This window comes from Paramisgurnus dabryanus, chromosome 2, assembly GCF_030506205.2.
Source record: "Paramisgurnus dabryanus chromosome 2, PD_genome_1.1, whole genome shotgun sequence".
Classification (NCBI taxonomy): Eukaryota; Metazoa; Chordata; class Actinopteri; order Cypriniformes; family Cobitidae; genus Paramisgurnus; species Paramisgurnus dabryanus.
In genome coordinates, this window is record NC_133338.1 from 15,176,412 (window position 1) to 15,198,752 (window position 22,341).

General features: G+C 36.4%; 2 protein-coding genes and 1 long non-coding RNA gene across 3 annotated transcripts; 2 read left to right on the forward strand and 1 right to left on the reverse strand.

Moving 5' to 3' along the window:
• The first annotated feature begins 2,338 nt into the window (after window positions 1-2,338).
• On the forward strand, window positions 2,339-10,388 carry six7 (SIX homeobox 7). Its single transcript, XM_065294366.2, has 3 exons — window positions 2,339-2,759; window positions 9,770-9,933; window positions 10,184-10,388. Exons 1-3 carry the CDS (start codon window positions 2,352-2,354, stop codon window positions 10,386-10,388), a joined length of 777 nt encoding a protein of 258 aa, XP_065150438.1. The 5' UTR covers window positions 2,339-2,351.
• Window positions 3,641-5,521, reverse strand: LOC135783618 (uncharacterized). The gene is made up of 2 exons (XR_010545717.1): window positions 5,148-5,521; window positions 3,641-4,987 (listed from the first exon to the last, which is right to left on the reverse strand). It is a non-coding gene; the product is annotated as an uncharacterized lncRNA (long non-coding RNA).
• A 3,575-nt stretch (window positions 10,389-13,963) lies between the features above and the next one.
• On the forward strand, window positions 13,964-21,719 carry LOC135783619 (actin-related protein 2). The gene is made up of 8 exons (XM_065294367.1): window positions 13,964-14,167; window positions 15,024-15,134; window positions 15,401-15,689; window positions 15,778-15,914; window positions 18,359-18,508; window positions 18,753-18,898; window positions 20,779-20,911; window positions 21,181-21,719. The coding sequence occupies exons 1-8, from the start codon at window positions 14,120-14,122 to the stop codon at window positions 21,349-21,351; spliced, it is 1,185 nt and encodes a 394-aa protein (XP_065150439.1). The 5' UTR covers window positions 13,964-14,119; the 3' UTR covers window positions 21,352-21,719.
• The last annotated feature ends 622 nt before the right edge of the window (window positions 21,720-22,341 follow it).

Below are 22,341 nucleotides of genomic sequence, written 5' to 3' on the forward strand. Positions count from 1 at the left end.
TTTAAGTCACACAAACTTTTGACACTTTAACAATAAATTGTCCTCATGTTAAAACAATGTTGTAGAGGGTGAAAATGTATAGTTAATGGATGTATTAAACAACAGGAAAATATTAAATGAAATCAATACATCAGTCATACAGTGCCACTGTGACTGAAGTGACAATCTTGATGATGCATTATAAAAATAACAGTTGCAATAAAAGAAAACTCTTAATGGAGTTAATTGTTATTTATTTATTTGTTTATTTAATCAGGGACAGCGCACATTAATAATACATAGATATGTAAAATGCGCCAGATTTAGCCAGTATTGGTTAATTTTCTTCTGTAGTCCCTTTTGGCAGATTGATGTTATATGGACAGAAAAAATATAAACAATGAATATTAATAAATCACAATAAAAGCAAGAAAAATAAAAAGGCATAAACAAATAAAGATAAACTAAGATTATCAAAACAAAATGACATACTACAATCCACAAATCACTTTAATGATCACAATTTTGATGGGTCAATAACCAAAGTTTTTAACTTTTTTGAGAAACTACATCTTGTTAATTTTAAATGCTAATGGTGAAATATAATTCATTTTCAATTCCACCATTTCAAAAATTCTTACCAGTTTGAGGTGGATCTCTGTTCCCCTCTCTAAATTCAGTTCCCAGACTCCGTCCCCCCAGGTTCCCCCCACCATTCCAGCCCTATAGAATGATATAGAAGCGTACATGGATAAAACACACTATTAATAAAAAAATAGCATCTCAAGAACGCTCATACATTACAAAAAGTGTCTTCAAGGGAAAATTGTACCTGTTGCTGCTAAATCTTTATTTTTTGCTCAACCCATCTAATCACTACTGTCAGACATGGTAATAATGAGGGTATTTACCCATTTGTCTAACTAATTTGTTGACAGATGCTTATGTTGAACCAGATTAATAGTAAAACAGTCTTCTAAGGACTGATTAATGCCCAGACTATCTTAGGGATTGAATAGAGAGGGGATATTATTATAATAAGGTGGCCCAAGGTGGCATCCAGCATCCTTCAGACCTGCTCCAGGGTCACAGAGGATACGGTATAACCATCTCCAGATTAATTAAGGAGGTATTAGTCAGTCAGGATTGTGGTGGATGCTGAAGCGATTTAGACAACATGCATTTCAAATGTCCCCTCTGACTCGCATGTGATAGTGATTTTCATGGCCTAAGCGCCTCGCTGAGATAAAATCCCAATTAAAGGCAGTACACCAGCATGAGCAACCTTTGGTCCATTTACCTTCTGACAACACAAGCCCATTTACCATAACGACTATCAACAACATGCAGAAAATTTTTTAAATGATGTTCACAAATTTGAACATGAGAAAATACAGAACTTCATACAAAAACAATTTTATGTTCATTTTTAACCTAGCGTTGGGGCGATAAGGGATTAACCCAACCCACTGGGTTGTAATTTAATCTATGCTGGGTTGTTTTAACACATTCTTGGGTCAAAATAAAATAAAAATTGTTCATTAATCCGAGTGGCTAGGTTCATCTCTCTTTTTTGACTCAATGCTGGACTGAAAATAACCCAGCATTTTTTGTTTTTGTTTGATGGTGCATAAAGGATTTGTACAATATACTGATGAAATTGTTGGAAAGTATACATCATATTTTGTCTATGGTAGATAATTAATATTTACACTAATTTACACTATATTCCTTAAACATGTTTACAGCCACATCATGATTAAATTTAAATGGCTCATAAAAAGAAAAAAAGGTTAGTCTGTGCTTTAATAATAAATACTCATGAAACAGTTTTAGTAGATTTATGGAGTGAATTAAAAAATAGTATGTTTGCTACAGGTACAGCAAACTGACAGTTAATGTCTTCCTCAGTTTAATGTAACAATCTGATCATTCAAAAAACACTTGCCTCCATGAACAGCACCCCCCTGCTAAGTGACTAATGACCGAGACGTATAATCCCCCTCAAAACAACACAAATATGCTAATTCAATCTCTCTATAAATAGGGTTGACTTCTGATGCTCCTCCTTTACTGGAACTTGCCCCATGCACCTGGAAGACAGGAGTGTTCCACGGGTCTACCCAGAAAATACCGAGAAGTCGTATTGGCCTATTATGTAACAGGTGACTCTTCAAATGAACCAGACTTCTGGTTCAATCGAATCAGTGAGTTTGTTTTCCATAAAGAAGATATCTGTACGGCAGAGACATTTAAAGCAGATCCAGGTACACCTTGGAGACTGTAGCGCGCAATGGTGATAGAAGACGCGCAGCTTTACGCACTGACCTAAAGCTGTTTAAAACCAGTCAGTCAACGAAGCAACCCCAGCCATGTTTCCTTTACCGATGTTCACACCTGACCAGGTGGCTCGTGTGTGTGAGAATTTAGAGGAGACCGGAGATATCGAGCGCTTGGGGCGCTTCCTATGGTCCCTGCCCGCGGCTGTACCCGGATCTGCAGGTGAACTTCTCAACCGCCACGAGTCGGTAATGCGAGCCCGAGCGCTCGTCGCTTTTCACGGAGGGAATTTTGAGGCTCTCTACCAGATCCTGCAGAGTCACCGCTTTACGCGAGAGTCTCACGCCAAATTGCAAGACCTGTGGCTGGACGCACACTATCGCGAGGCGGAGCGCCTGAGGGGCAGGCCACTCGGCCCGGTGGAGAAGTACCGCATACGGAAGAAGTTTCCCCTTCCACGAACCATCTGGGATGGCGAGCAGAAGACTCACTGTTTTAAGGTGAGAAAGGTTGGTCTTGTATAACAAACTACAACACAAACAGACAAAATAGGAATTGTGTGTTGACCAAAATTAAACATATATTTATCTTATATTTTAGTTTAGTTTCTGCAGGAAGTGCGGAATAAAAAATCATTCATGGGACCTGTTGTTTTTCATACGGGTTATTCCAACTTAACAACAAAAGAATATACCCAGGTGAAAAAAAATTATATTAAAAATATACTTTAAAAAAGTGTACTAAGTATATTTTCTAGATTTTGTACTATTTTCGTCAAATCCAAGTATAGTTAAGTGTACTCAATTATGTATTAACTTCAACTTAACACCTATTTGATTACACTTCAAGTGTAAATAGTATGCTAAAATGGAACAACTTTTTTTAAACTTCAAGTGCACTAAAATACACTCCTGAAAATCAAGATTCATGAGTAATTAAGCACACTTACAGTACAATTGCATTGTATTGCCATTTTAATGGAAATACACTTAAAAAGCCATTGCAGCACAAATTATAGTTGCGTTTAAGTACATTTTGTGCATACTGCTATCATACTTATAATTAGTATAAACTATGTTAATTTAGTATGCTTCTGTAATATTTCAAGTGCTCTACAAATGCACTTCCTAACTATTTTTAGTGCTTTTAAAGTGTCCCACTATGACAATAATAATGTTTTTAAAGTGAAGTTCAATTACAACCTAAATATCATAAAGACGTACTTTCAGTGCAATATTATTATAGTGTATTTTTATATTTTAAGTATATCTAATTTGTACTTTTATCCCCATTTTGTTATACTTAAGCATGAATATTGCAATTACACTACAAGTGTATTATATAAAAATTCAGTTCAAATGCACACAAACAGATTACAAACTGCATTTCAAAAAAGGATCTTTATTATTGACACAAAAGTAACACACAAAACAGATATTGGCAAAATGGGAACCTTAAACAGTCGACTTTCTTTGAAATGCCGGGAAGAGAACAATTGCGAACAACTTGTACTATATGCACATCTAGCTCTGATTTGAACTACTGGAGGCCTTGTAACTGGCATTGTTGCACTTCCTCCGTAGAAGGTCCCGGATCTCTGCCACCTCGATGTTGGGAAATCACTCCCTCACTGCATCTGTAAAACAGGAAAGAGACATTTCAATTTTATTTATATAGCGCTTTTCACAATTTGTAGTTGTTTCAAAGCAGCTTTACATTAAAAGAAGCAGGGGAAACATAGAAAAATCAACAGACAATATAAGTAGCAAAATACAGCGGCTATGAATAAACTTTACAAGCGAGCAAATTAATAATGTCTCGTATAAAAGAGGGTGCTAAGTTAAGCCAATGTTGGTTGACTCCCCGAGGTTGAAAAACCCCTAGGAGAAAAACCTCAGGGAGGAACAAAAAGTCCTAGGAGGAAAAGATATACACATATATATATGGGATGTAAACGGATAAGGAGATTTAGCGGGTTCCGTCGGTAGTCAGGCATCGGCTGGGCATCACGTTGAAGGGCAGCCAGTAGATCAGTGGTGTGTTGACCTCCACGGCAGCCGGAACTGGTCCGTTTGTCTCAATGTCCTCGGGTTTGAGGACGAGACAGGGAGAGAGAAACAAAATCCTATTAGTGTAGGGGCCATTCACATGTAATGCAAGTGTTACACAGTGTTGTGTTTTAATATATGCTCGGTTCCAGACAGGCTAGCTATTGCGGCATTAGTAAATTACCTAGACAAGTTATGTGAATGCTTTGTTCTGTACAAGCTAACTTTTGCGAGATAAGTATAATATACTAGTCAAAATATGTGAATGCTTTGTTAAAGAAAAAATTCTTAAAGAATAATTCCGGTATTAAACACTTTGAGTCTCATTTCTGGTTTGTTTTGGATGAACTACAGTGTTGGTCACTGAAATTTTGACAATGGGTCATGTCTTGACTTTTTGACTTGTTTAGAAGCGTCTCTTGACTGCTTCAGAATGGAGGTCAAGGGCCATGCACAAGCATGTCATTAAAACAACACTTAACGTTCATTTTTAAAACCGAGTGGTTTGTGGTTTTCGTTGATGATTAAAAACAAGTAGTGTAGCAAAATACAGTTTCTGTCGTGTTTTATTTGGCATTTTGTAAAGTTCCATTGACTTCTCTTGGAAATGAGACTCAAAGTGTTAAATGGCAGAATTATCCTTTAATGCAGTGGTTCTCAATCCTGTTCCTGGGGACCCCCTGCTCTGCACATTTTGTATGTATTCCTTATCTAACACACCTGACTCTAATCATCAGCTCATTAGATGAGAGCTCCATGAACTAAGCAAAGTGTGTCAGGTTAGAGAGACATACAAAATGTGCAGAGCAGTGGGTCCCCAGGAACAAGATTGAGAACCACTGCTTTAATGGACCATTTCACCCGTAGAAACATTAATCTTTATTGAAAGTGTCTCATATTTGTAGTGGAAATGTAACATACATTTCGAATTTGGTGCCTATTTGACTGAAAAAGGGGTGTTTGTAGTCTCACCCCCTCAACAAAGATATTGGACTTCCTTCTTTCAATGATGCAAAATGATGATTTTTACATCATTGAAAGAAGAAAGTGCAACACTGAAATCTGTATTTCTCCTGTCTCAGGAAATGATGCACGAACATTCAAAAACATGACTGGGGTTCTAAAGATACTAGGCTTAAAGGAATAGTCTACTCATTTTCAATATTAAAATATGTTATTATCTTAACTAAGAATTGTTGATACATCCCTCTATCATCTGTGTGCGTGCGCTGCGACGCTTCGATAGCATTTAGCTTAGCCCCATTCATTCAATGGTACCACTCAGAGATAAAGTTAGAAGTGACCAGACACATCAACGTTTTTCCTATTTAAGATGAGTAGTTATTTTGGTGGTACAAAATAAAACGTAGCGCTTTTCTAAGCGGATTTAAAAGAGGAACTATATTTTATGGCATAATAGCACTTTTGGGAGTACTTCAACTCGCCTGAAAAATCCGCTCCCCTTCTTCCTCTCATAATGGGAGAGGGAGGGTGTTACTGCGCCGAGTCGAAGTACTCACAAAAGTGCTGTTCCGCCATACAATATAGTTCCTCTTTTAAATCTGCTTAGAAAAGCGCTACGTTTTATTTTGTACCACCAAACTTGCTCGTATAACTACTTGTCTTAAATAGGAAAAACGTTGATGTGTTTGGTCACTTCTAACTTTATCTCTAAATGGTACCATTAAATGAATGGGGCTAAGCTAAATGCTATCGAAGTGTCACAGCGCGCTCCAGCGCTTACGTGCACGCACACAGATGATAGAGGGATGTATCAACAATTCTTAGTTAAGGTAATAACATATTTTAATATTGAAAATGAGTAGACTATTCCTTTAATACAAATGGGTGAAGTGTCCCTTTAGATTTAAAGTGATTGACTGTGTCTGATTCACAGACATCAGTTGGCAAATCATTTCAGAGCTTAGACACTTTTGATATTCTAGGAATAATTAAGAGACCAGAATTTTGCGACCGCAGTGTACGTGTTGGATTGTATTCTGATATTAATTCTCTAAGATACGAAGGTGCTGGGCCATTTAAGGTTTTATAGGTGATTAATAGTATTTTTAATTGTATGCGATATTTGACTGGTAGCCAGAATGACATGGGCATGAATTAAAACAAGATTAATGATTAAACTTACATCATTTTAACACAGAAACCTCTTCAGCATCAGCAAGGTCGACCACATGGTACATGACCTCTGTAAACACAAACATGGATAGACATCATATTAAAAAAGAAGGCAATCATACAACTTTAAAATATATTTTGACTCCAAGCTTCTTTACAACAGCATCTAACGTTAGTTTATCTTAAACTTAACGTGAAGCTGGCTTAAGTTGGTTACTAAACAGAATAAAGCTATTAAAACAGGCTTGCAAAATAAGCAGCATCTATCAGAACTACAGCAATGAGCTTTTAAACAACAAGAGATCGTCTATATCGTTTAAAATAGCAGAAAGAGCCATTTGCTACAGTTAGCTGAACATCTCCAACACAAGTAATCTTGCAGTTTTATTTAAGTTTTAAACATCGAATTGATTCGTTTATCAGGCATTTTGCATGTAACTTTGCTCACTGAAAAACCGCATGTTGAACTTACTAACGTTAAGTTACTGTGTACCGTCACAGTGATGTTTCCTGTGTGTGCTTTAAATTAAAACACTTCTCGCATAAAGACAAAAATAATCACAGTGAAGAACAAAATAGGAACAAATACGGAACAGATCTGCGCGATGTAGAGGAATGAAAGTCAAACTTACCTCAGCCGTACTGTTTAGCATGAAAACGAAAACCGAGTCACTCAGTAGCGGTTTGAATAATGCCGTTGATCCTGATTGGTGGGAATGAATGGGTGGGTGCAGGTGCATTCTGGGAATTGAAGTCTTTTGCCCTGGCGTTCACATGCTGCAGATGTAAATTTGACTACGAGTTCCAAGATGCATTGGATGTTTCAAATGTTTTTTTTTTCTTCATTATTTTGGATCCTCTGCTTGCACCTTATGTACTTTTTATAATCTGCGTTTTCACACGGATTTGTTCTTTATACTTTATCAATAATAAAAATATAAAATATTTTTATAAAATGTATAACGTTTACAAAACATGTTTAGTTGACAAACATGTTGACAGTTATTTTCAGTGATGCTCAGATTTTCTTAAATAAAAAAAACTTTATCAATTAAATCACATTAGCATAATAATACATGTATTTAGTAAACGCACTTGTAGATATATAATGTTTTTATCCAGTTTTTATGTTATGTGTGCTGCCTCGAACCTCCCACCCAGCTTTGAAAACAGAGACAGCACCTCTGTCATTAACCCTTCACACCTCACAACCAGCACTCCTCACATCCAGCTTTGAGGATTCCTGGAAACTTCCACCAGTTCCTATACACAAGGTTTCTGGATGTTTCACGAGTTTACTTCTGAGTACGTTTCCAAGCACTCTGCCTCATTTATCTGGCAAACCTAAAGTTTAGCAGGGATTTCCCATCCGTATTTGTCCGGATACAGCTCTTTTGATGCAGTGTATACATTTTATTATTCTAACGTATTTTATGAAAGTACTCTGATATGCAACTAAAAATACACTTATTTTAGAGTGTACCGTATAAAGTGTACAGAAGTCACACTTCTAATGAAGTGAGATCATAGTACACCTTAAAAAAGTAAATTAACAATTAATTTCCAAAAAAAATACTTCCCATAAGTATATTGAATTGTCACTCTAAGTATGTCAAATTTAATACACTTAAAAAAAATAAACTTCTATACAATTTAAAATACATTGACAACAAAGTACACTTTCAAAAAGTACATTTAAAAAATAAATTAATTACTGGTAAATTAGTATACTTATTTTTCTGGACTCTTAAGTTGAACTTAATTACATCTTTTTTTGAAGTATACTTTCAAAAAGTACAATTAAAAGATAATTGAATTTCTGGTAAATTAGTATACTTATTTTTGGACTCTTAAGTTGAACTTAATTACATCTTTTTTGAAGTATACTTTCAAAAAGTACACTTAAAAGATAATTGAATTACTGGTAAATTAGTATACTTATTTTTTTGACTCTTAAGTTGAACTTAATTACATCTTTTTTGAAGTATACTTTCCAAAAGTACATTTTAAAAATAATTGAATTACTGGTAAATTAGTATACTTATTTTTTGGACTGTTAAGTTGAACTTAATTACATCTTTTTGGAAGTATACTTTTAAAAAGTACATATTAAATACTCTTTAAATTAAGTACAACAAGTAGAAGCATACTTGTTTTATACTTCATGTACTTCAATCATATTTCTAATACACTAAAGTATACTACTTTTTTACCTGGGTAGATGTAGGCTGAATTTATATTTGTGTGGTATTTTAACATATACACCTCAAAAGAACATATAAACCTCAAAGATGTTTGACACATGGTTTGGTCAGAAAATGACAAACCCAGCAAGAAGTTTTTATATTTGTCCCAGTCATATGCTGAAAGAACCCAGCATTTTGGGTTGAAACTACCCATCATATGTTGTGTTTGCCACTTTTTGACCTAACCGTGAATTAATAGCCCAGCATTTTTTAGAACGACAGCCCTTTGATTTAATTCATTGTAAAATAAAGTAGAGATCAATGTTATCGGGTGTTTGGTTTATTAATTTTGAAGGCCAGATTAAATAAAAATAGGTAACAACAGCACAGTGTATTTAAACTGTCACTGTGCAAAAAAACAAATAACGACTTAATTACACTGCATTCTTGATACAACAATGCAAGCGGTTCATTAAGCTTATTCAACTAACATGCAGAGTGCATTCTGCTGGTACATCATTGTATGGTGTGCACAAGCTATCACACCACATTGAGGCGTCTCTATTAGACTATGCTCCTTAAGCCTCTTTAGCCGAGGACCACCTGTGGTATTTAAGCTAAGATGACTTTCTACCTTTTCAGATTTACCATGTTCCAGACAGCAGTTGTCAGATTAACTAAAAGTTAAACTGCTTTGCAAAGCTCTCCGAACAATTCCCTGGGTCTGTAATTGTTTTTGCTAACTGATCAAATGAGAATTGCAATGGAAAGTAAATCAGAGATTACAAAGTGTTATATAAAGTCATGCAGTTTAATATTAAGATACAGTTAAATAACAAGCACATTTAGAAAGATTGAATATTTAAAACATTTGAAAAAAGTAAACGATTATTTATGTCACATTTGTTGAACAACAAAAGACACAAGACTCCAGATAATTACACATTAATAGGGAAAACACATGATGCCTTCCCCTATCAAGTGCTCTTTAATTCATTTCTTTTCCATATTCTTTTGAATGTGGCTTAACAAAATATAATAATTTTATAATCCAGCTTGACTGGATGGCATCTGAATCTTAGATGTTTTACAAAACCTGCTGAACAGAGAAACAGTATTTTATATTGTGTATTTTTTCAGGAGAGAACCCGTAGTCTCCTAAGGGAATGGTACCTGCAGGATCCCTATCCGAACCCATCCAGAAAACGGCATCTGGCCCAGGCTACAGGTCTCACACCCACACAGGTGGGCAACTGGTTCAAAAACAGAAGACAGCGGGACAGAGCAGCATCTGCTAAGAATAGGTACGCAAATGAACATTGTATATACACAGTGATCTGTATGTGATACTTGTAAAGTCAGTCAAGTTCTAACCACAAAACCCATTCCCAACCACATGCACCTGACCGAATGACAGCAAACTCATTGATTGACAGGCCTAGAGATTTTCTGCCTGGCTAAAACATGGCATACAGCAGTTTGTAAGAATGACAAATATACATTGTGTTGGCTCAAGCAAAAAAATAAATTTTCCCTGTTTTTCTTTCTCCCCAGACTGCAGCAGGATTCCTCCCTCCTTCCCTCAGGTTGTTCTTCAGAATGTTCCTCATCAGAGCACAACCCCCACCTTCACAATTCCTCTCCGCGTCATCCTGGCAGCCCAGACAACAGTGACTGCAGCTCGGGTACAGGGCCAAGGGGGACCGGGGCCTCAACGCCAGACATATCAGTGAGCAGTGACAGCGAGTTTGAGTCGTGAAAAGCACCATGAACTCCAGACCATCACAACCGATTTAAACACAAAAAAAAAACAATTAACAGATACTGTCTGAAAAATTATGAAGGCACCTGGACGTGGAAATGTGAAAGCGGGTGAACTGCTATGCTTTTTTTGTGAAAGCTTTTATTGGAGATGCACTTAAAAGAATGACTGACCACATCTGTGCGCCAAAGAACTTATTTTTGAGTTTCTGAAAGAAACACTTTCAGATTTTTTAAAACAGGCACATTTGGGTCTTGGCCTTCTTGGAGATAAAACAATTAGATCAGAAGTAAATTATTTTCTTTAAAGAATACATATTATGCCCGTTTTTGCAAGATGTAATATAAGTCTCAGGGGTGCCTAAAATGTGTCTGTAAAGTTTCAGCTCAAAATATCCAACAGATTTGTTATAGCATGTCCAAAACGCTGCTATTTGGGTGGAAGCAAAAAAGCCCCTGTTTCATGTGTGTACTTTTACTCCCCTACCAACAGACAGTGAGCGCTTTTGGTTACAAATAGATCTGATTTCTGTGAATACAGTCTAATACATTAGTATATTTAGCCCCATTTGTGCTACAATGTGGACTAGAAAAGCTTTTGGTAAAATTAACCAGTCAGTCAGTGGTTGTGGGTGGGGCTTTGTTTGTGTGACATCACATTAACAAAAGATCCAAAACAGTATGTCTAATGAGACTGCTTTGGTTTAATGAGGATTAAAGAAGGAGACGGTGGATTTTTTTCATGGTAGGGTTGCTGTGTTCACACACTGCCAACACACATTAATGTCCAAACACTTCGTAAAAGTGGATTTTGCATAATGTGTGCCCTTTAATGCTCCATGGTTTGTTTGTTCTTTACCAAAGCATGACAACAATTTTAGGACTGAGGACTGAACTGTGCACTTGAAATTAAACAGGCTTCCAAAGGAAAATCATGTGCCAAATAAATCTTCTGGTTTATTGGCTTTGACAATCCAAAAAATGCTTTTTGAAAAAAAAAAATTAATACTCAGGTTGCATTAAAATGATGGACATCTTTTATAGGATGGAGCTATACTTTATCTCTAGACAGGCCTTTTATAGCACTAAAGACATCATATAAAGTTCCTAAGAGGTTCTTATGAATAAAACGAAAGACTGTTCATAATCTCATTTGAAAACCACATTGTATTAAAAATGAAATACACTCCTTGCTGCTGTATGGTTTTGTGTAGATTGTACTAGTTAATGTTACAAATTATTAGATATTTTGTGAGTACCATAACCAGTGCCGCTGCTAGCCATTTTGGTGCCCTAAGCATAATTCCTTTAAAATGCCCCCCCCCCCGACCTTGAGAATTTTTTTTTTTGCCAGTTTAACTTTTTATTACCAAACATATAAAATAATAGCAGAAAGTAAAATCTTCACAGCTTTAGTCAACAAACACTACACATTTGAAAGTGCAAACTTTTATAGAATAGCAAAATAGAAAAAATTACCAAACTTAAATAGAATAGCAAACTAAAAAATAAAAATAATCCAGACATGTTTTTCCCAAATACAATATCACTTTTAATAAATTACATTAAATAAACACCAATAAGTAAACAAGAATGATCAATATTCTTAAATAAAACAAAGATTTAGAGAACTAAGTGTCACAGTAATGTTTGCTTCATATCATACATGGTGACATTTTATATTTTTATATATTTAACAGTCAGGAATTGTTAGCCTACCATGTGCACTGACTGCTGCTAGCGTTAATTTATACTGAGAAAGTATTAACCACCATCACGTCAAAATAAACAACAAAATAAACTACTGCTCAATATCTAAAGAAACGTAGTTAGTAACAGCTGCCGTCAGTTTGTAAAATGCATATGCATAGGTAATGTTTTACAGTAAAATCTCAATTTAGCTTGCACTGAAGTTATAAATTATAACAACATAGTTTGCTAATATTAATGTCAGCACAGCAAGTTCGAGGCGCATTACGATTAGCAGCAGCTGCAGCACATGCGCATTTCCCTTATTTAGGAGTGAATGATAAAACATGATGGATTTACCTGCAAGTGATGCACGGGCATCATCCCGCAGTTTCTTCTTTTTTCCGATCATGACTCCTGCTGTCTTTTCGGGGCCATTTCCAGTAGTTTACTGTCTGGCCGTTTCTCAATCCGAAAGCTGCAGCCTGCGCGAGGTCGCATATGCGGGCTGCATACGTCATCAAGCCTGGTTTATTTCAGTTAACTGAACATTACATTAGCAAGTCATAAGCATATTACAACAATTTACGATGAACTAAGAATAAAAGTCAATTTTATAATTGTTAATATTACGAAATAAAAACGTTTTGATGACGTATGCAGCCTGGAAATGCGACCTCTGGAGGCTGCAGCCTTCAGATTGAGAAACGGCCTCTGTCAAACTTCGTCAGGCGCCCGCGCGATCAACCTGCACGGACCATCAAAGGCTGGGGGGCATACTTTCTATACTAGAGCAATTAAATTATCTCGTTCCCCCTTTTTTGTAACATATACATGGATAAAAAGTGCCAAATAATATTTCTACAGGCTAATGAAATTCTATCAGCATTATCATTTTTTTTCATTAGGCTATTATTTTGGTGCCCTCTCAGGACCTGGTGCCCTACGCACAGCGCGTGATGCGCGTTATGGGAGCGGCGGGGCTGACCATAACAGATGAGGTGATTTGGAAAAGTAAAGTTGTGCTGCTTAAAACAGTTCAGCGCACCGTCCATGTACCCTATATAAAGATAATTCTTTTTTTTTCTTTTTTTTACTAGATTTAAATAAATTTACCAGTCATTTATGTGCCTATACACTCTAAGGATGCTGTCAAACTGTTATGTTTTCTCTATTGTTTCATGTTCCCATTCATAGTCACAGAATTTGCAGGGGGGATTGTTTTCTTTAATTTGTCTGCTGTTTTGAAATGAATAAAATTATTATATATGATTTTTTTAAGATATAACGAATACACTTTAATGATGATGAAAGCTCACAGGGCAGCGCAGTGAATGCCCACTGCTCCGTTTGTGTTCACTACTGCTGTACTCCATCCGATTTTTTAAGGAAATAAAGTGAAAACATCTTTAAATCCATTAAATTCCTTATATAAGTGCCCAAGTTTGATGTGCGCGCTCCAATGCTGCAGCACGCGCTTCTCTGCTCCGGTCCTCCCGGGACTCGGGTCACTCACGGTTGTTTAATTTTACCCCATGGACAAAATTATTTTACCAATTTTTTACATTCTTTCGTCATTTAGTATCTAACAGAAAACAAATATATATATTTTAGTGATTTTCAATCGATTTTAACGTCTATATAAAGGCAATATGATGTTAGAAGGTTTTGTTTGATGTAAAAATATAGATTATTATTATGAGCAATATGATAAAAGTGGGATCTTGGAGTCTTTCTTTATTTCTTTATGTTTATTTAACTAATAACACTGTGTGTCTACATGGATTTTAAGGCGTAGACAAAAAAATGAGCCCTGGGTGGGTAAACGCCCCCATGTGAGACGGATTTTGTTTCCAAGAAGGAGTTCCTGTGTAGGTAAACCGGCCCCTTTCACTTCTGACTTTACTTCACCGACACACTTTGGTCGCGACTGATGTGAATATGCCCGCAACTGAATGTGTTAACATAGGCTGGGCATTATAAGTCTTTCTTGCCGAAGCTTTGCGGGTGCCTACCTGCGACTCCCCGGAACCTTGCAACATGGACAGCGGGGGAAGAAAAGTGGTCGTTTGTGACAATGGCACCGGGGTAGGATATTCAAAATGAAGTGATTAAGATTTATGTCATGCATTTCAGTAGGGTGACATTTTTAATAATGTTACTTATTTTATAAATATTGTAATAAATAATATGCATATTTATTGTAGCTAATGTTTACTATTTTTGCAGTGTAATTACAACATACACAGCTAACAGTGTTTTAATCGTGTGTAGGTTATATAACTGTCATTACACGAACATCTATGATTGTGCATCTATTTCAATTTAAACAACATTTAAACATATTTACTGGTATGAATACGCTCTGAAGTCGTTTATTTACAGACCTTTAAGTTCTGAACCAGAACAGCTGCTATAGGTGCAATACATTCATGGGCGTGATACATTGTTTGAATCTGTTTGAACATGTTTTAAGAGGAACGCTGAAAAGTCCATGCACATCACCTTAAAAGGTGGTATGGGAAAAGATGCAATGTTATTGGTCACAAATAAGGAAGTTTTCGTCACCCTTTCACTAAAGGGCAAAATCAGACAAATAATACAAAAATAAATGACAGTTGTAAATATTGTATAGAAACAGCAAACCTTTGCTGAAAGGCTCTGTGTAATAGGCCTACTTAAAAAATACATTATGTAAACAACTTAAGTGCTTGTTAATTTTTTATTCTGATAAAAAGAGCTTTTAAAAATATTTTAAATATATATTTTCTTTTTTTATAGTGTAAACTAACACTTTAGGATATCCCCATATAATTACCATGCATATTTTGTGTGTGTGTGTGTGTGTGTGTGTGTGTTTTATGCCCCATCAACACACTTAAACAGTTTTAAAAGTTTTATTTGTTGTCTTGACCTTTGTCATCTTCTCCCAAATTGTTGGCAGTTTGTAAAGTGCGGTTTTGCTGGGTCCAATTTTCCCGACCACATCTTCCCTGCCCTAGTGGGTCGACCCATCATTCGGTCAGATACAAAAGTTGGCAATATAGAGATCAAGGTGAGTATTTCTGTAATACTTAAAATGTCTAACAATTGTTCTGTAACTGCTCACTATTTTAATCGACCTTTGCCTTAATTTTAAACGTGTCCTGTGGTTCTACAAATTATTAGATTATTACAATTTTAGTTCATTTTACAAGAAGGTATGTCCTATGTTAATGATATACTCATTTGTTATCATTATTTATATGTTATTTAAACAAATACTTCCTGTCCTTTCACCACACGTTTCATCTTTCTTCACCTTCATTCTATCCCCATCAGGATCTTATGGTTGGCGATGAAGCAAGTGAATGCCGCTCAATGTTGGAGGTATCATATCCCATGGAAAATGGTATAGTCCGCAACTGGGAAGATATGCTGTTTCTCTGGGATCACACCTTTGGCCCGCAGCGGCTTAACATCAACCCTCCCGACTGTAAAATTCTCCTGACAGAGCCTCCTATGAACCCACTGAAGAACCGTCAGAAGATCACTGAGGTCATGTTTGAGACCTACAAGTTCCATGGTGTCTATATGGCTATTCAGGCAGTGCTGACTCTATATGCTCAGGGTAAAATGTTTAATTTGTGTTTATAGTCTTAAAGGCTGGTGTAAAACATGAAAATCAATAGTTAACCTGTGCTATCTTCTTGTGGCAGGTTTGTTAACAGGTTTAGTGATTGATTCAGGAGATGGTGTGACTCATATTTGTCCTGTATATGAGGGCTTCTCTCTGCCACATCTTACTCGCCGTTTAGACATCGCGGGACGGGACATCACACGTTATCTCATTAAGGTGTGACACTTTTCTTGTGTTTCCAAACTGAGGATGACCACTTAGATCAGGGGTGTCTTATTCTGCTCCTGAAGGGTCGCTGTATTGCACAGGTTAGCTTTTACACTGATGATACAAACCCATACAGTTATGAAACTGAAGGTTTTCAAGATTATTTCAAAAATTATGCCGATGTTTGTTTGATTTTGTCTGAAGGTAGATAAGCAGGAGCAGGAAACCCCTGGCCTATAGGAAGGTTCAGAGTTGCTTAATCCGTAAATGCGCTATTGTATTTAGACTCATCCCTTATGTTTACAGTAATATGCTAACAATGGAAGTCCGTGGAACAAGGGATTGTACTAAGAAAAATTGTAAATGCACACCCTTTTGAAATTATTTCGAAACAATTTTGAAACTCTGACCTTTCACAAGTGAAGGTTAATCCAGAATATTTAAAGTCACAATAAAACTAAAGTAGCGATTGTCTTATTTTCCCCGTTGTGTTGTATATCTGAGTGAAATGTTTTTTTAAATTCATCAAGAATAATTGGATTGTTTAAAATTGGGTGTCCATGACATAACCCATATGTTTGTGAAAAGCTTTTTTGAAGCCAATAGGCGGTGCCTGCCATCGTCATCTTGACAACACGTCATCGCACATCACTCGCGGATAACCGAAAATGGGTAAAGAGGTGGGACGTGGGTGATGCTGAGGTGGCTGGTTGCTAAAACCACACCTGCTTAGCTCTATTTAGTGACAGCAGTGGCAGTTCACCCCTCATTCAAGTAGACACACCCTTAATTATGCAGAACTTTAAGGCTTAATATCATTTAAACGGATAAGTTATAAAAAAAATCACCCCCCTTACAGTTGTCATGAAGGGCAAAATTAGCTATATAGACCAAAAACACTTTTTGTACATACCAGGCTGTAAACATATTTTTTATCTGCTCTAAAGTTGGACATTTTAACATGGGGGTCTATGGGATGTAACTCCCTTTTGGAGCCAGCTTATACATGGGTTTCAGCTGGCGTCACTCTCTTGTCTTCCGCCATTTTGAGGACCTGAAGTGGTCGCAAAAGAACTAGAAGCTATGCCTTCAATATGTTGTGAGCATCAAAATCGCTATTTTTACAACACTAAGAAGGCTCGACAAAACATGATATTTTGCTCGAAGTATCGCCTGTGTCTCTACACGTGAACTCGAGCATTGAGAACATTGTTTGTGAACAAAGAGTTTACTAAAAAGAAGGTTTTGAACAACTGACTTTGGTTGATTTGGCTTCCGCTCGCCGCCATCTTCCCAGTCTAGATGTATCGATCTGCGAATGGAACGTAAGGAGGGAGGAGAGTAAAGATGGATAGCTCCTAAAGCATAGTTCCATATAAATGCACAGATAATTCGTTGTTTTGTCGCAAGTGAAAAACAATATTGACCACCTAGTTGAAAAAGGAGCCTCATATGAGATTCATTCATTCGCATTCAGAAATCGATTATTTCCGTCTGGCAGGGATGACGAGCAGACACCATAACAGCCAAAATCAGTTGTACAAAACTTTCTTTTTATTAAACTCTGTGTACACAAACAATGTTCTCAATGTTCGCGTTCATGAGTAGAGGTCCAGGTGATACTTCGAGCAAAGTTTCATGTTGTGACGCGCCGCCTTAGTGTTGTAAAATAGTGGTAGTTCGGTAGCAGCGAACAGCGGCTGGAAGAACGTATCGGGGATTGAGTAGGCATCACACCCAAACCAAGGTATATTTTTTTAAAGTCGCGTTTCTTTTCATGACAGTCGAGGTGCGACATGTTGTCTTTCGTAGCCATTTCCCGTATCCATAAGAATCATAGACAGTAAAAGATAAGAAATCCGTAAATCGTAGCAAGCCAGCCAATGCTTGTCAGTAGCCTACTGGTACTCGGTAGGTCCTCAAGATGGCGGCATAACGTAAAAAGTCACATGACTGAAACCCATGTATAGAGGCCAGTCGATGAATTGCAGTTTAAGTTACTTCTGTATTGGCTTCTTCAGAGAGACCGGAAGGTTGCCCCTCGGACCAGAAGTAAATAGAGATTTGCGTTTTTGATCAAAGATTATTAATGCACATGAATTTTAAAAAAAACAATGAGTCATTTGTAAAAAAAATCACAATATTTCAAAAAATGAAAGTTTTTAATTTCAGTTTCATTGTGACTTTAATTAAACGAGAAAGCTACAATTAGACATTGCTTTTCATTGTTTAAAATTTTTGAATGTTTGTCTTTGTTGAAAAAACTGTATTTAGTTATATAGAAAGCTTTCATTTTAGGGAATATATAAGTAAATGTATACCCACATATATGCATATAGATTTATATTATTTTTTTAATAAATAAATTTAAATTTTCAATAAACAGCTTTGAGGTCAATTCATTAGACATTTGAATTGGTAATATTTTTCCTTAAATTATTTCTATTATCTAGCTTTTGCTTCTGAGAGGCTACGCTTTCAACCACACGGCGGACTTTGAGACAGTGCGGATGATGAAGGAGAAGTTGTGTTTTGTGGGTTACAACATCGAACAAGAACAGAAACTAGCAAACGAAACAACAGTTCTGGTGGAGTCATACACAGTAATACACTTTAAAGTTCAAAATATCTAAAAGTGCACTTGACAATTTATATAACAGTGTTCACTTTATGAACATCTGGTCTAGTAAATTCCAGTTATTAGATTATATTTCCTAAAGGGGGTTCAAAAGAGCTCCTTTTATGTGCATAAAAAAATATTGACTCTTTAATAGAAATTAAAATATGAAGATATAATTAGCAAAAATAAAATATAAAAGAAATGTAAATCTTTTTTTGTGTCACCAGTTACCAGATGGGCGGATGATAATGGTTGGAGGTGAAAGGTTTGGAGCACCAGAGGCACTTTTTCAGCCTCATCTCATTAATGTGGAGGGTGTTGGTGTGGCTGAACTTCTCTTTAACACCATTCAAGCAGCAGACATTGACATAAGGTTAGAATCATTTTGAACTTTCACTGTATATTACAAGTCATTGACATTTAATACTTTCTTCTGCTTTCTGAATAAATGCTCTAGCAAAGTAATTGGACAAATTCTTCTGCTAAAGTTCTACAGCCAGAAGGTTTGGTTATATTTTTACCCAAGAGGTTTTGGAGACATTTTATTCTGCATAAGTTAAAAAATGTATTAATACAACTTCACTCAAAAATAAAAATTTGCTGTTAGTTTAGTCAATTTTTCATTTAGGCCAAGATGTAGGAGGCATTGTTTCTTCATGATTTATATAGCCTAATGCAAGCCCATAGGTGCCACTACTTTGGGATTTAAGCTTCCTGTCACATTAATGATGTACACAGAATGCACAGTAAGTGTGAACATGTCATTATGCCATAGGAAGCTATTAATAATTGAATAATGTCTTCTCTTTGGAAAATACATGTACAGTACCCTACACTAGCACTTGTAAACTCAACGCTGCATGCACATTACAAGCGACTTTGTTGCTGTGTGTTGCCCATCTCTTTCAATGAGGTTGTTAGGAGGTAACAACTATAAACAAATTAGTAACTGCCCTCTAAGTAAGCTTTACTCATTGGTAATCCCTACGGAAGGTCGCTCGTCGTTTGCATAAAGTTGAACTGCTCTAAACTTTGTCGCATCGCTGAACATGTAACATTTGGTCGCCAACGGTCACTGCCACTTGTGTCTCCAGAAATCACCAGCTTAACCAATTAACCAAACAGTGCCCGGGCATGGTACAGAGTGATCACACTAGTCTAACGAACCAGGCTTTAAGGTGCCAAACACGCTCAGGCGCGGTTTTCGTTGGGATAATGTGAGTGCGCCCCTAACTGCATGCAAGCTTTTTTGGCAAAAACCTCCACTTCTCTGGACAAATGCCACTATAAACACTGCAAATAATAAAAAACAGAATGTAAAAATTAAGAAACTGAACCACACATGGGGGGGAGTGGAACCATGTGACTACCACATTTCAAGTAGATATCGCTGCAGACCAAAGACCTGCAGATGGGAGGAGCTTACCCCACAAGTAGGCTGGATTTAACAAACGGGACCGGCTTGCCTAGCAGGCTTTAACTAAATTATGCGAAACCTGTTCACATGACGATAGCGTAGTATGCACCAGGGCTACTTTATACCAACCCCTTAAACTTAAAAATGTCATTGTGGTTTAGGGTAAATGTTTCTGCAAGATTGAACAGTTCTAAAGTACCTAGTATGTAGCAGCAAGGATCACAATTTCCGTACATAACTGTACCACTATAACGCACATAACATTAAAGAAAATTTGTACAGCCCACTTGCGGCTAAAGTCCCACCCAATTCAGGGTGACCCACCCATTTGCACCTGGCTCTGAGCTCCGTATATACCTATTTCATACATTCGGTTGTATTCAGGTCTTACAAGTACTTTCAAGGGACCCAAGTTTGAATGTGAAACATGTTCGTTTCGTGCACCATCTTTAATGCAATTTATCTTCCACGCACTTTGCGAACTTTGCTGGAAAACTGTGCCGTTTAAATAGATTCTGCTTACAAACCAGTATTTCTGAATGGCCTGAGGTGGGGATTAAGTGGATTTAAAGCAAAGGTATTAAATTAACATTTAGTAAATGATGAGAGCAATTGGTTAATATAATTATCTCATTATTGACAGGGGTAGCATTTAGTGGCTTTTGCATCTTAGCTCTTCAATTGTTTAAATGTTGTTTGTTTTTATGTTCTTGTCAAAACCTCTGCTTTTCATTTTACATTTCATTTTTTCATACTTGCCCCATTGGTTTCATTAATAAGTGCTTTAAGTATTATATGATATTATATGCTCATGAGCTTGGTCTTTTCATTTGAAGGGCGGACCTTTACAAACACATTGTCCTGTCTGGTGGCACAACCATGTACCCAGGACTTCCTTCCCGTTTGGAGCGTGAGATCAAGCAACTTTACCTAGAGAGGGTTCTGAAAGGAGACACAGAGAAACTCTCTGTAAGCTAAAGGCTAATATACTACTTTCTCTCACTTACGAAGTTAACATAAATGGAAATTGCTGTTCTATGGGCCTCAATCATAACAATTTAATTCTGTTTTTACACTAAATGACAAAATACCATGTCCAGAAAGCTTAAGTTGTTCAAATCCAGATTTTGCAACATTAATACACTTTTTTGTCCAAAATATTAACAATTTAAATACTACTGACTTTATCGTGTTTAATTAACTTTTTACTTTAATTACTCTCACTTTGTCTACTGCAGAAATTTAAAATTCGTATTGAAGACTCTCCGCAACGTAAACACATGGTGTTCATGGGTGGTGCGGTGCTAGCCAACATCATGAAAGATAAGGAGAGTTTCTGGATGTCACGAGCGGAGTATGAGGAGAAAGGCCTGAAGGTGCTGGACAAACTTGGAGGTGGACAAAAATGAGGAAGTCATCACAAATCTCAACACCATCACTATACATACGTATATAGAAAGATTATATATATCACATGAATTGTTATAAATGTAAAGCAGTTTGGAAATTACAAAAACAGAAATAAACCTTTTGACAGTTACATTCTAATGAAAATATTAACTAACTGGCCCATTTATAAACGTTATTCCTAAACAGATGGAGGTTTTGAATAGGTTCACTTCTTTTAAGGGAAATTTACACCCTGATAAAGTAAGCAAAACTCTTTTTCTCCCTCTTTCTCTCTCTCTTTCTCGCTCTCTCTCTCTCTCTCAGCTAATTGTATCATCTCATATTGCTGTGTTTCATAAATAAAGACAACATTTTCATTAAAAAAGAATCAACCCTTTTTGCATTTTTACATTGTAAACATTGTTTAAAGGAACAGTATGTAGGATTATGGCCAAAACTGGTATTGCAATCACAAAACTTGTGGCTAAAACTGGTACTGCAACCACACAACTGGTGGCCAATACACAAAATGACAACATAAACATCAGTTGAGGGCTGCAACTTTTTAACTTTTTAAATTACAATATCATGGCCTGACCACTGTTGTCAGTGGTATACGTATTTGAAATGAACAAGATTTCTTATTGTCTAGTGACATATCAGGGCCATTTTATGATTAATTGATATAAATTTCTTACATTATGTTCCTTTAAAATTAAACAGAACAGATGAACTAGGGAAATGTAATCTAACATTTTTAATACTTTGAACATTTAACTTCAATGATCCCACTTTATATTAGGTATCTTAAAATGCTTCTTATGTACCTACATAAAAAAAATCATTTGATACATTGTAGGGGAGAGTGGGGCACAAATAACACTTTTGGCTTTGGCTCTATCATTCAAAAAATATTGAATTTAAACAATCAATCTGCTACAAATGTACACGTAAAGTTTGTTTGTGGGACCTACCGTTACCGTACAATTACACTGAAAGTGACAGGAGTG

Bases quoted from the DNA above. Each gene is read 5' to 3' on its own strand.
- six7 (XM_065294366.2), top strand. From the start codon at position 2,352: ATGTTTCCTTTACCGATGTTCACACCTGACCAGGTGGCTCGTGTGTGT. The intron at 2,760-9,769 runs GTGAGAAAGGTT...GTATTTTTTCAG, and splicing joins AGAAGACTCACTGTTTTAAG to GAGAGAACCCGTAGTCTCCT. The intron at 9,934-10,183 runs GTACGCAAATGA...CTTTCTCCCCAG, and splicing joins GCAGCATCTGCTAAGAATAG to ACTGCAGCAGGATTCCTCCC.
- LOC135783619 (XM_065294367.1), top strand. From the start codon at position 14,120: ATGGACAGCGGGGGAAGAAAAGTGGTCGTTTGTGACAATGGCACCGGG. The intron at 18,899-20,778 runs GTTAGAATCATT...TTTCATTTGAAG, and splicing joins GCAGCAGACATTGACATAAG to GGCGGACCTTTACAAACACA. The intron at 20,912-21,180 runs GTAAGCTAAAGG...TGTCTACTGCAG, and splicing joins GAGACACAGAGAAACTCTCT to AAATTTAAAATTCGTATTGA.